Below are 13,599 nucleotides of genomic sequence, written 5' to 3'. Positions count from 1 at the left end.
ACACCGCATGTTCTCACTTATAAGTAGGAGCTAAATGATGAGAACACATGGACACATAGAGGGGAACAACACACGCTGGGGCTTACCAGAGCGCAGAGGGTGGGAGAAGGGAGATGATCAGGTAAAATAACTAATGGATACTAGGCTTAATACCTGGGTGATGAAATGATCTGTACAACAAACCTCCATGACACATGTTTACCTATGTAAAAAACCAGCACATCCTGCACATGTACCCCTGAACTTAAACGTTAAAAAAAAAAGAAGAAGAACAAGAAACAGTTATGGGCCAGGTGGAGTGGCTCATGCCTGTAATCCTAGCACTTTGGGAGGCCAAGGTGGAAGGATTGCTTGAGGTCAGGAATTTGAGACCAGCCTGGCCAATATAGTGAGACCTCATCTCTGTAAAAAAGAAAGCAAATTAGCTGGGCATGGTGGGTGGTGTGTGCCTGTAATCCCAGCTACTCAGGAGGCTGAGGCAAAAGGATCGTTTGAGGAGTTCAAGATCGCAGTGAGCTGAGATTGCACACTGTACTCAAGCCTGGGAAGCAGAGCAAGACTCCGTCTCTCTAAAGAAAAAAAAGACAGAAAATGATTTTGTATCATGACTGTGGAGGTGGTTACAGAGATTACACAAATCAATATTCGTAGAAGAGTACGCCCTTCCCCTGCAAAGCACTCAATTTTTCTGTACAAAAGCACCCCGGGCTGGGCGTGGTGGCTCACGCCTGTAATCCCAGCACTCTGGGAGGCCGAGGTGGGCGGATCACCTGAGGTCAGGAGTTCAAGACCAGCGTGGCCATGATGAAACCCCATCTCTACTAAAGATACAAAAAATTAGCCGGGCATGGTCGTGTACGCCTGTAATCCCAGCTACCCGGGAGGCTGAGGCAGGAGAATCGCTTGAACCCGGGAGGCGGAGGTTGCAGTGAGCCAAGATCATGCCATTGCACTCCAGCCTGGGTAACAAGAGTGAAACTCTGTCTCAAAAAAAAAAAAAAAAAAAAAAAGAAGCACCCCAAATTATCTATCCAAAAACAAATGCTTTGGCCATTAGGTAATCAACATTTCACAAGATGTAAGTAAAAATATATGATTGCTCAGCAAATCACACACACACACCCCCACACCCACGCTCACTCCTTGCTCTAGAAAACCAAAAGAAACCTTTAGTTTAAATTAGTGGAAAAAGTTAAGACTCTATTTTTCCATTCATTAAAAAAATACAACAGTCTTCCTTTCTGTTGGGAACATTCCCGTAGAAGACAGATGACCCCTTCACAGAGTATAACTTTTTACAACCATTTAACTGAGGCCTCTCCCTCTGAGGTACCTGGCAATTTGTAACAAGGTTAAGGCTACAGCATGCTCTCCCTAAATCCCAGGAACAATTTCTTGAAGCGGTAAACCTCCAGCATCTAGGCCTCTAGTTCTGAGGCAGAATTGTGCCTCTTTCTAGCAAGGTACATTAATCTCTTCAACATATTCACAAGGAGAAGACTGACAAGAACGTGAGTGGTGCTCTCTTCTGTTTAGGGGCAGGGCATTCACTCACAGATCGAAGTTCTTGCTACGGTTTCCCTTGTATCTAGAACCAAACAATACTTCTGTCCTATGAGTCTTAGAACTCACAGCATACTCGCTCAGGCTGTTTCACATTGTCAGGCATGTGCTCATGCTGCTCCTCTGCTTAGGAGACCCTTTGCCACTTCACCAGCCTGGCAAACATCTATTAGTCTCTCAGGACGACTTCCTGAGTGAGGCCTAACCTGACAGCCCTCTGTACAACTTCTGTACTCACAAATGAGCACTCTGCCCTCTGCACAACTTCTGTACTCTACAGTATTGCTATCAGTGTGCCCTGAACACTTCATTACACTTATTTACGTGAGGATCTATTTCCCTCTGCTAGACTTGTGTACATCACAGGGCAGGGAGAAAGTCTTATTTTTTCTGTATCCCTAATATATAGCTCAATACCAATACCAAGCACAGAGCAATCACTAGTGAATGTCAGAGAAAGAAAGAACAGTGCATGAGCATATATCATTTTATTTATTGCACTTGGCTTTATTGCTTTTTTTTCTTTTTTTGAGATGGAGTCTCGCTCTGTTGCCCAGGCTGGAATGCAGTGGTGCAATCTCAGCATCTTGGCTCACTGCAACCTCTGTCTCCCGCGTTCAAGCAATTCTCCTGCCTTAGCCTCCCGAATAGCTGGGATTACAGGCGCATGCCACCACGCTCAGCTTATTTTTATATTTTTAGTAGACACGAGGTTTCATCACGTTGGCCAGGATGGTCTCGATCTCCTGATGTTGCGATCTGCCCGCCTCGGTCTACCAAAGTGCTGTGATTACAGCGTGAGCCACCGCACCCAGCCGCTTTATTGCAGTTTTTACAAATTGAAGGTTTGTGGCAACCCTGCATCAAGGAAGTCTCATCAGTACCATTTTTTCCAAAAGCATGTGCCCACTTTGTGTCTCTGTATCACATGTTGGTAAGTCTTATAATATTTCAAACTTTTTCATTATTATATCTGTTATGGTCATCTGTAATCAGTGATCTTTGATGTTAGTAATTGTTTGGGGGTGCCACGAACCGCACTGAAATAAGATGGTGAACTTAATCGAAAAATGTTGTATGTGTTCTGACTGCTCCATTGACCAGCCATTCCCCCATCTCTCCCTCTCTCCCCTTGGGACTCCCCATTCTCTGAAACCCAACAATACTGAAATTAGGCCAATTAATAACCCTACAATGGCCTCTATGTGTTCAAGTGAAAGGAAGAGCCACATGTCTCTCACTCTAAATCAAAAGCTAGAAATCATTAAGCTTAATGAGGAAGGCATGTCAAAAGCAAAGATAAGCCGAAAGCTAGGCCTCTTGCTCCAAAGAGCCAAGCTGTGAATGCAAAGGAAAAGTTCTTGAAGGAAATTAAAAGTGCTACTCCAGTGAATACACAAATGATAAGAAAGAAGAACAGCCTTACTGCTAATATGGACAAAGTTTTAGTAGTCTGGGTAGAAAGGCAAACCAATCACAACATTCTCTTAAGCCAAAGCCTAATACAGAGCAAGGCCCTAACTCTCTTCAATTCTATGAAGGCTGAGAGAGGTGAGGAAGCTGCAGAAGAAAGGTTTGAAGCTAGCAGAGGTTGCTCATGCGGTTGAAGGAAATAAGCTGTCTCCATTACTTAAAAGTGCAAGGTGGGCCCGGCGCGGTGGCTCACACCTGTAATCCCAGCACTTTGGGAGGCTGAGGTGGGCAGATCACGAGGTCAGGAGATAGAGACCATCCTGGCTAACACGATAAAACCCCGTCTCTACTAAAAATACAAAAACAAAATTAGCTGGGCGTGGTGGCAGGTGCCTGTAGTCCCAGCTACTCGGGAGGCTAAGGCAGGAGAATGGCATAAACCCAGGAGGCGGAGCTTGAAGTGAGCCGAGATCATGCCACTGCACTCCAGCCTGGGCAACAGAGTGAGACTCCATCTCAAAAAAAAAAAAAAAAAAAGTGCAAGGTGAAGTAGCAAGTGCTGATGTAGAAGCTGCAGCAAGTTACCAGAAGATCAATGATGAAGGTGGCTACACTACACAACTGATGTTCAGTGCAGATGAAGGGGCCTTGTATTGGAAGAAGACACCATCTAAGGGCTTTCACAGCTAGAGAGAAGTCAATGCCTGGCTTCAAAAAATAGGCTGACTCTCTTGCTAGGAGCTAATGCAGCTGGTGACTTTAAGTTGATAAGTTGATGCCAATGCTCACCATTCAGAAAATCCTAGGACCCTTAAGAATTATGTTAAATCTACTCTACCTGTATTCTATAAATGGAACAACAAAGCCTGGATGACAGAATGTATGTTTATAGAGTAGTTTACTAAATATTTTGAGCCCACTGATGAGACCTACTGCTCAGAAACAAAGATAACTTTAAAAATACTGCTCATTGACAACGCACCTGATCACACAAGAGCTCTGATGGAGATGTACAAGCAGATGAATGTTGTTTTCATGTCTGCTAACACAACATCCATTCTGTAGCCCATGAATCACAGAGTAATTTTTGACTTTCAAGTCTTATTATTTAAGAAATACATATCATAAGGTTATAGCTGCAATAGTGATTCCTCTGATGGATCTAGGAAAAGTAAACTGAAAACCTGCTGGAAAGGACTCACTATTCTAGATGCCATTAAGGACACTTATGATTCATAGTAGGCCAAAATATCAGTATTAACAAGAGCTTGGAAGAAGTTGATTCTAACCCTCATGGATGACTTTGAGGGGCTTCAGTGGAAGTAAATGTAGAAGTGGGGAAAACAGCTAGAAACTAGAATTAGAAGTGTAACCTAAAGATGTGGCTGAATTGCTGCAATTTCATGATAATTTTTTTTTTTTTTTTCAAGACAGGGTCTCACTCTGTCACCCAGGTTGTACTGCAGTGGTGTGCAATCATAGCTCACTGTAGCCTCCACCTTCTGGGCTCAAGCAATCCTCCTGCCTCACTCTGTCAAGTAGCTGTGACTACAGGCGTGTGCCACCATGCCCAGCTAATATTTTTTAAATTTTAGTACAGACGAGGTCTCACTATGTTGCCCAGGCTGGTTCCCAAGTCCTGAGCCCAAGCAATCCTCCTGCCTTGGCCTCCCAAAGTGCTGGGATTACAGGTGTGAGCCACCACACCCAGCTCATGATAAAACTTTAATGGATGAGGAGCTGCTTCTTATGGAGGAGCAAAGAAAGAGGTTTCTTTGTAGATGGAATCTACTCCTGGTGAACACTGTTAAAATGACAACAAAAGATTTAGAATATTATATTAACTTCATTGATAAAGCAGCAGCAGGGTTTGAGAAGACTGACATCAATTCTGAAATAAGTTCTACTGTGAATAAAATGCTATTAAACAGCATCACATGCTACAGAGAAATTTTTCATGAAAGGAGGAGTCAATCAATAAAACTGGCTTCATTGCCTTATTTTAAGAAACTGCCATAGCCATCCCCCAACCTTCAAGAACCACCACCCTGATCAGTTAGCAGCCATCAACACTGCAGCAAGATCTCATAGGAGCAAAATGATTCACTGAAGGCTCAGATGGTTGTTTGCATTTTTTAGCAATAAATTATTTTTAAGTTAAGGTATGTAGAGTTTTTTTCTGACATAATGCTACTGCACACATAACAGACTATAGTATAAACACAACTTCTACATGCACTGGGAAACCAAAAAATTCGAGTGACTTGCTTTACTGTAGTGGTCTGGAACCAAACTCGCAATTATCTCTGAGGTATGCCTATCACTTCTCTACTTGCAAATCAAAGCACAGTTTATAAGAACTCCAGATGACAAACTGGTGAGCCAGCCCAGAGACCTTGTGCCAATGCTCAAAGCTCAGTAATCAGCTCCCTAGGTCCCTTCACAGTTCTGAGGCGCTGGTGAAAGAAAGACCAATTAGCATGCTTTAAGTGAAACCGTATGTTTTATGAGGGTAAAAAATGTAGTTGCCCACTACCTTGCCAAAGACCACTTTTTCCGAAATTCTCAGCAGCTTCAGAAAAATGGGCCCCAAACACAAACATGTGCATTATTGGCCATTCCCATTCTTATTTGCCCAGAAAGTGCTTTTGTAACTTCTTCCACGTGTAACAATGTTCAGAGAAAGTGCTGGAGTCTGCATTCATCACTAAGACCACAAATTATGAAGCTTCAACAATGCAAACGAGCACTCTTTTACACATTACATTCACATGACTTTACTAACGCAGCCATCAGAACCAAAGGTTCTGCTTCCCTAAGGCACTGGATCAATAATTTCCTTTCCCTACCAACAGTCTCACTTGCTCTGTAGCCTAGGCTGGAGTGCAGTGGCAAGATCATAATTCACTGCAGCCCTGAACTCCTGGGCTCAAGTGATCCTCCTGCCTCAGCCTTTCAAGTCAACACTTTTACAAAACTAGAACTCCTCCCTCCTAAGCTCCTCACAAGACATTTATCATTCTCCAAAGTGCTCACTTTGGTAAGACTAATGGTTAGTGAAAATAAAGAACTAATAGATCGAGTCCAAGTTCTTGTCAGCATATGATATATGATGGACTTTCCATACTAAAACTATTCTATGGTAGATGGTTTTTCTCTCACATCAGATTGGTAACTTATGGCAAATGTTTTAGTGTATGTGATTCCAAATGGCATGTGGGGACAAGAGCAGGAGTGCTGAGAGAAAATTAATTTCTACATATCCTAAAGGAACCTAGATTTCTTTTTTTTTTTTTTTTTGGAGACAGAATCTGGCTCCATCGCCCAGGCTGGAGTGCAGGGGCACGATCTCAGCTCACTGCAAGCTCCGCCTCCTGGGTTCACGCCATTCTCCTGCCTCAGCCTCCTGAGTAGCTGGGACTATAGGCGCCCGTCACCACGTCTGGCTATTTTTTTGTATTTTTTTTAGTAGAGATGGTGTTTCACCGTGTTAGCCAGGATGGTCTCGACCCCTGACCTCGTGATCCGCCCACCTCGGCCTCCCATAGTGCTGGGATTACAGGTGTGAGCCACCAGGCCCGGCTAGGAACCTGGAATCTTAACAGTACAATGTGTTGCCGGCGCGGTGGCTCACGCCTGTAACCCCAGCACTTTGGGAGGCCGAAGCGGGTGGATCACAAGGTCAGGAGATCGACACCATCCTCGCTAACACGGTGAAGCCCCGTCTCTACTAAAAAACACAAAAAATTAGCCGGGCGTGGTGGCAGGTGCCTGTAGTCCCAGCTACTGGGGAGGCTGAGGCAGGGGAATGGCTGAACCCAGGAGGCGGAGCCTGCAGTGAGCCAAGATTGTGCTGAGTTTGTGCCACTGCACTCCAGCCTGGGCGACAGAACGAGACTCTGTCTCAAAACAAAACAAAGCAAAAAAAACCAGAACAATGTGATGGTAAGTTTCTTAAAGTAACTGGTTCATGGTTGAAACAATGGTACGGCCGGACTATATCCAGTGACGGGAAAAGACACTCACTGTGGCACATAATCACCTCTCCCTCTTCCTGCTCCCAGTGGAATAAAAGAGTCGAGGATGGCAGATTTTCTTGTCAGCAGCAATTAACAACTACCTCATAGCAAAGTTACAAACAAAAACACATAAATGCATATGACAGTGTGCATGTACACATACTCTTATAATAAAGACCAAGGCCAAGACTTGATGGCTACCACCTACAGGTTGCCAAGCCGTTCATTTGCATTGCTCTTCTTTCTACACTGACTTGTGCACATTTTGAGATTAAATGCTCGAATGGTATCTGCTTTTTTCTTTTTTCAAATGTCTAAAACATACATTTTCTGTGCAGTGGTTATTTAATATACCATAAATAAATACATCTGATACTTAATAAGTTATCCATAACTTATAAGCTCCTTTAAAAAGCAAAGTTGGCTGGGCACCTTGGCTCACGCCTGCAATCCCATCACTTTGGGAGGCTGAGGCAGGCGATTGAGACCATCCTGGCCAACATGGTGAAACCCCATCTCTACTAAAAATACAAAAATCAGCTGAGCATGGTGGCGCACACCTGTAGTCCCAGCTACTCGGGAGACTGAGGCAGAAGAATCGCTTGAACCCAGGAGATGGAGATTGCAGTGAGCCGAGATCGCACCACTGTACTCCAGCCTGGTGACAGAGCAGGACTCTGCCAAAAAAAAAAGAAAAAAAAAAAAAAGCAAAGCTAGTCTACTGTAGCCATCACACTGAGGCGACATGCTGAAACCTCATAGAAAGGAAAACATTTTGCTAGTGGTGAATAGGGTGCTAACAGAGAAACAGAAAAATGAGGTTTAGACTCCCTCTACATTTTTGCCAATTGTAATCCAGCGTCTAATTTTACCATATTAAGAAAAATATTAAAATATTCTATTTTGCAGTCACACATTTGGAAGAGCAAGTAAGTCATAAGAAACACCTAGCAAAAGTAGTTTAAAAAAAAAAAAACCCAAAAAGCAAAACCCCTCAAATAAATATAGGGCCCCAAAGAGAGAGCAAATCCCACTGCTAGCTCATCTTCTCCCCTAATCACTCTCAAAAGCTCCACTTTTTAAGTGGTGAATATTCAACATCTGTTAAGCAACATTAAAATTATTTTTCCTTCTTTCTAGTTCAAAAAGGAGATCTGCAGTTTAGGTGAGGAATTCTAACTCACCTCTGTTCCCAGTGCTTAGAAAACAGGAAATGCTTGATGAATGTTAGTTGCATAATAATTTTATATACAGAGATCAGAATAGTAAGCCATTGATATAACCCCTGAACTCAGAAGGTAGAGAGGTTGACAACTCCAAAGTTAGTAAGGCAATGATTAGCACCCTAACAACATTCCCAACTTCACTACTTCATGGTAAAGCTCCTGAGAAAGGGCTATTAAACATGGTCATGGCAATTGTCTTGGCATCTATCTATCAAAACACAGGAAATTAAGACTAACTTTATTACCCCTCTTTTCCTGATTATGATTTAACATCTCTGTTACCTTAAAGCCCATCACCTCTCCATTTTCTTCCAATCAACACAACTGTAAAAGACTTTCTGTAGAGAAAAGGCCACAAATTTTGCAGGGACCCATTCGTGACTAATTATCACTACCACAGGAATAGCATATTAACATTGCAATTGGTTCTAGAAGGCTCAGCAGCTGGCCCCACTGGTTGTACAGCATTTTCAAGGCTAAATTTCCAAAGAGCCCCTCCCTTATTGTTGCCTACCGAATGGAGGCACTCCCTGGAGACCTTAGAGTGTAAACACCACCAGCCACAGGCTCACCCAAGAATTCTCTTTCTTAATTTCCCTAAATTTGCTCCTCTTTGAAACTCATTTCAATTCAAGCCATGTTAAGCATGTTCTGGGCACTCTCGACAGTTTTCTTATTTAATTCCCATAGCAGTCATATGAGATAGGTATTACTATCCTCTGTTGCATATATGAGGAAATTGAGGTTCATAGAGGTCAAGTGACTTGGCCAAGTGACAGAGTCAAGCTGATGAGGTTCTTTCCCCAACACCAGGAAGCCTGTAGCAAAGCCATATATGTAGCCAAGTTTTTATGAGCCATCTGGGCAGGAGGGGACGAGTCCTTGCCATACAGACCAAAGGATCCATCCAGAGGCAACAGAAGCAGCAGCAGTTTTTATTTTTTTTTTTAATGGTTTAAAAATCCTACAGGAATTCTGATTGGTCCCACTAACAATCCATGGAGGCTCACCAGCCGGTTGACTCCTGACCTGCCATGCTTCTCATCCTAATTAATGCAAGGTCCTTGGATCACAGTGTGAGCATCAAGACCCGGTTAGAGTTAGCAATGACCTTTACATCTATCAGGCTTTTCAAAATATGTAAAACAGCTGTGCAGTGGGAACACCCCCCGCCACCCCTCGCCCCACTCTTAACCTTGAAATATGGGTAGATGCATTTTTCCTAATTATAGTGTTTTCCCCAAGTTTTTAGGAAACGACTTTTCACATGGCTAAAAACCATTTGAAATGTAGCTTTTCAACTGCCCAAGCAAACTACTGAGGCATGCAAAAAGAAGATTCCTGCAAATAGATTAATTTCCTTGGCTTAAAAAGAAACCCCAGTAGCAGGGGAACAGAAAAAAAAGAATGATGTGAAAAAATTGGTGGCAGCGAGGTGGGAGATTGTTTGGCTTCCATACTTGTGCCTCTGATATCCTTTTGTTCTCCCACCTCATTGTATTAAGGATGCTAAATCAAACATGATTGCAGTGATGTTTGTGTGTGAAAATGACAAAAGCAATGGGCCAAAATCTCAACCTCATCTTGAACCCTGAGGACTTTTATGGCTTTTCCTTCACTAGGCCCTCCCCCTAATACACATTAAAGACCACATTGTTCAAAAGGGTCATGGTAGGTTTCATACCCCATTTTAATACAACGGAAATGGTAACTGAACTTCCAAGTTTTGTTAGTAATATTTGTATGTCCCTGGAAAATGTCCATTAAAACAATCAATTCTTTGGTTTAAATATTAATGGAGAATTACAATGTATCAGAGGCACAGAATCAATTGTGTCAAGGTGGTACTGTTTGTGGTGATTAAATCAGATTTTCTTCCTGTACATCATTTTCCCCAGCAAAAGGGTACTGAATACAGACAGGTTAAAAACATCCAGACAGTGTAAGGCATCCAGGTATTTTTCCTAGGTCAAAATTGTCCAGAATATGTCAGTTTTCAACTCAAGAAGCTTACAATAAACTAAACTTGCTAATTTCAAGTGCAGGTCTCCCCACCTCCCCTTATTCCATTTGTCTGTCTGCAAGCCACATTATGCACCCCCAGTTCATTTATGCATTTACTCCTGGAAGATTTCAAGTTGGGAGACTATTTAAGGCTGTTTAGGATTCCATTTTTTCTCAGCTGTTACCAGTCAGTTGTCACCAGTACTTTGGAGGTTTAGTGGAAGAGAGGTGGCAATGACTTCATTACTCTTTCCAACTGCCATAAATAATTTGCATCAAAAAAGTACCTACTGAATTAATGCCTTAGTCTTCTGGAAAAGGATACAGTAAAACAGGAATGTTACAGCGTTTGGGAAAGGGGAATCTGAAAAATGAAAATCTGGGTTGAAGTAAAAGAATAACAAACTTGGTAGTGTTTTAAATATCACAATTTCATTGGCGGAATTGCGCACTTTCCTAAGCTCAGGTGTTTTTACTTAACACCCATATACTATGCATTAAGATGTAGTATGATATCACAACTTCAGTGCATTTAAAAATCAAATCTACGATTTTTGTAGAGTCCTTGACTATAAGTCTGGTTTAAATTATCTCAAAACAACACACTAGGAACATCTGTTTAGCTCAGTTGAAGTTTCGAGAGCCAATACCAGCTGCTGGGGGAGGGATTTCACACATGTGTTACTCAAATCCTAACCAAATCTTATTTTTTTCATTCCCTTAATGATGCCTCCAAAACCAATAGGGTAAAGCAAACATTAGAATAAAAAAGAAGAGAAAAAGGGAGGGAGGAAGAGAGGAGAGAGGGGGAGAGAGAGAAGAAAAAAAGATTACTTACTCAATGCTTTGATGCATGTGACCAAGACCAAAATGATCACCCTCTCCAATTCAATACAGTATTAGCATGAGGACAAAAGGCATTTAAAAATCAATTTGGAGTTATTTCTAGTGGGGGTTGCCTAATCTTTGCAAGTTGAGGAATGAGAATATTCCCCAACGTTGAAAGGGCCCTCAAGTATTTTTCTCCTTTAAGCGGCAATCTAATTTTCACAGAGAATTCATTCGGTGTCATTGTTTTGGTTTTAGGTGTCTGTCCTGCCAGGCAGGGGCCATGCACAAGGGCTGCATCTATCTTGAAGTGTGCACAATGGCCTCTCTTGCGGCTCTCTCTCTCTGTTATTGATCCTTACAGATGCTCCAAAGCCCTTCCCCCACCTTTCTCCAAATCCCAACCCCCATTCTGAAAGATAGCTTAAGAAATAAGACTTCCTGCCTAGCGACTGGCAGGGCTGAAAGACCAGATTGTATGACTCCACAGATCAGGCCTGCCACAGTGAAAGCTTGAATAGAGTTAACCCTCTGTGAACTAAAACAAAACATTTGTATGCCCAGCTGTGACAAAGGTTAATTTAAATGGACAAGGGCCCAATATCTAAAACCAGGCAATGCTTTTTTTACAGTAGCATTTTCACTGGCCTCTTTTGTAAGCAGTTGATTTTGCCTCTTAAGCTTCCAAAAACCTCCTTCAACTGGGATAATTCATTTTGCTTTACTAGAATTTTCAATGAAAGATTCAGGTGAACAGTTTTAAATTCATTTCCTTATTTTATGAAAGTTCTTGTTTTGGTACCGTAAGTTATTTTCTGCAGTTGAATGGCTAAGAAAAACTGAAGTTTCAAAACTTAAATATGAACCAGGGGAGAACTTCCTGTGCAAAACTTTTTTCTCTTTCAGAGCTAGCGGACTACATATCACTAAGAGACTCAAGCTGGTCAAAAAAAAAAAAATCTAAATACTCCAGAGTCATTCCTTCTAAACTCATGTAATAACTGCTCTGGGACTCTGCCAGCTCCTAAACTCCTGTCCAATAGATCCAAAGCAAATCTTACTTCTTAAACTACTCCCTTTTGGAAAAGCTAGTATATCCAGGATAATTTAACAAAGAATTTCTGCGCATATTGGGAGAGGAGGCTGTTCAAGATAAGTAACAGGCCTTACATATAACTGGTATTTTCTACGAACTTTCTTTTGTTTCTGCTAACTTACACTAAAAACCAGTACTTCTGGTATATAAGGTGCTGGGGGACAACATATAAGGGAGTAAAGAAGCCCAAGGTTACTAAAAAGAATGCTATTATCAGAGGGGGTCCCACTTTCCTGGTTTTGTGCATCCCCAGAGTGAGAACGAAACTGCAAAGCTGCCTATGGCAGATGTTAGCCATGCTGCAAGGGGCTGGGAAGCTTTCCCAGGACCAGCTATTTCGTAGGGTTAATGCCAGTCCTAGAAATTTATCAACTGCTTCAAAGAGTCGGGAACTCTTCTCAGCAGTGCTTGCCTTTAAGAAAATCAAACTCTTCGCAAACTCTTAGCTTGTACTTTATAAACATGGCAAAACTTTAATACTAAGATTCATCCATTTTATCTGTTCCTTCAGCTCTGTCTTTCCTGGCCTAAATAATAAAGTTATAGAAAAGTGGGGTTTCTCACGTAACTAGGAGACTATCCCAAATAAACAAGTTGTAACACTAGTGACTATTCATTACATATACACACATGCAGAAAATGTACCCATTTAAAAAGCAACCCACTTAAAAAGAAATTAGCAATGGCTTAGTCTTATATCCCAAACTGTAAAGTATAGAAGTTCCCCCACAGAGGATGAGGTTGCCTTATCAATGGCCTCATGACCCCAATTCTATCTATAATTAACAGTAGTAAATAAGGTTTTGGCAGATAGCGAACTGGATTAAGGAACTGAAAATATAAACAACTTCTGTCAAGAAATACACAGAACAATTTTTAATGTAAATTTTATCTACGTACTGAAACGTAAATTTAATTTTTTTCAAGTCACTATAAAATTTAAATGAATCCCCCTTCTTCTGCTCTTCATCAACCACAACAATGAATTCACTGCAGTTCTCTCTCTCAATTACTTTCTCCATTCCAAAACATTTACAGCCACTTGCTACATACATGAAAACTTTCTACCTGAATTCTGCAAAGACACAAAAAAACAGTTGTCTGTGGACTGCCTCCCTTCTCCCTCAAGGCTATTTGCTCTAAACCTTCAAAGAAAATTTCTAACCCTTAGATTTGGGCCCCAGACTGTTCCTTACCTTCCCATGTCTCCATTTCATGCTTCTTGTAGTCTGTTGAAAAGTTCTATTGCAGCCATGAAGAAACAGAGATTACAGGACAAGTCCAGCTTGATGACTACCCTTCCGACACTTGGTCAATTTCTCTAAGCCGGGACTACGACAGTCATCCTCACAGGTCAGTTTACAAGCTGGTCATGTGATTACAAAGTTCAGGCTCTAAGGTCACAACGTGTATGGAGTTCGTTTATTACCAAAGGTTATCTAAGTGGAAC

At 41.8% G+C, this 13,599-nt stretch overlaps 1 protein-coding gene across 6 annotated transcripts in view; it reads right to left on the bottom strand.

Annotated features, from left to right (window-relative positions):
- Positions 1-13,599, bottom strand: part of NR6A1 (nuclear receptor subfamily 6 group A member 1) — a 258,964-nt gene that overhangs the window by 66,987 nt on the left and 178,378 nt on the right. The window contains exon 1 of one of the 6 annotated variants that reach the window (XM_005580797.4): positions 13,346-13,469. The exons of the other annotated variants lie outside the window; for them this stretch is intronic. Within the exon in view, the coding sequence (XP_005580854.1) occupies positions 13,346-13,361 (16 nt within the window). The 5' untranslated portion in view covers positions 13,362-13,469. Of the gene's footprint in view, positions 1-13,345; positions 13,470-13,599 lie in introns of those variants that run through there. 6 annotated transcript variants of the gene reach the window in all.

This window comes from Macaca fascicularis, chromosome 15 (assembly GCF_037993035.2).
Source record: "Macaca fascicularis isolate 582-1 chromosome 15, T2T-MFA8v1.1".
In the NCBI taxonomy this organism is placed as follows: Eukaryota; Metazoa; Chordata; class Mammalia; order Primates; family Cercopithecidae; genus Macaca; species Macaca fascicularis.
The sequence above is the reverse complement of the archived record's forward strand: the minus strand, read 5'-3'. Positions and strand labels throughout refer to the sequence as shown.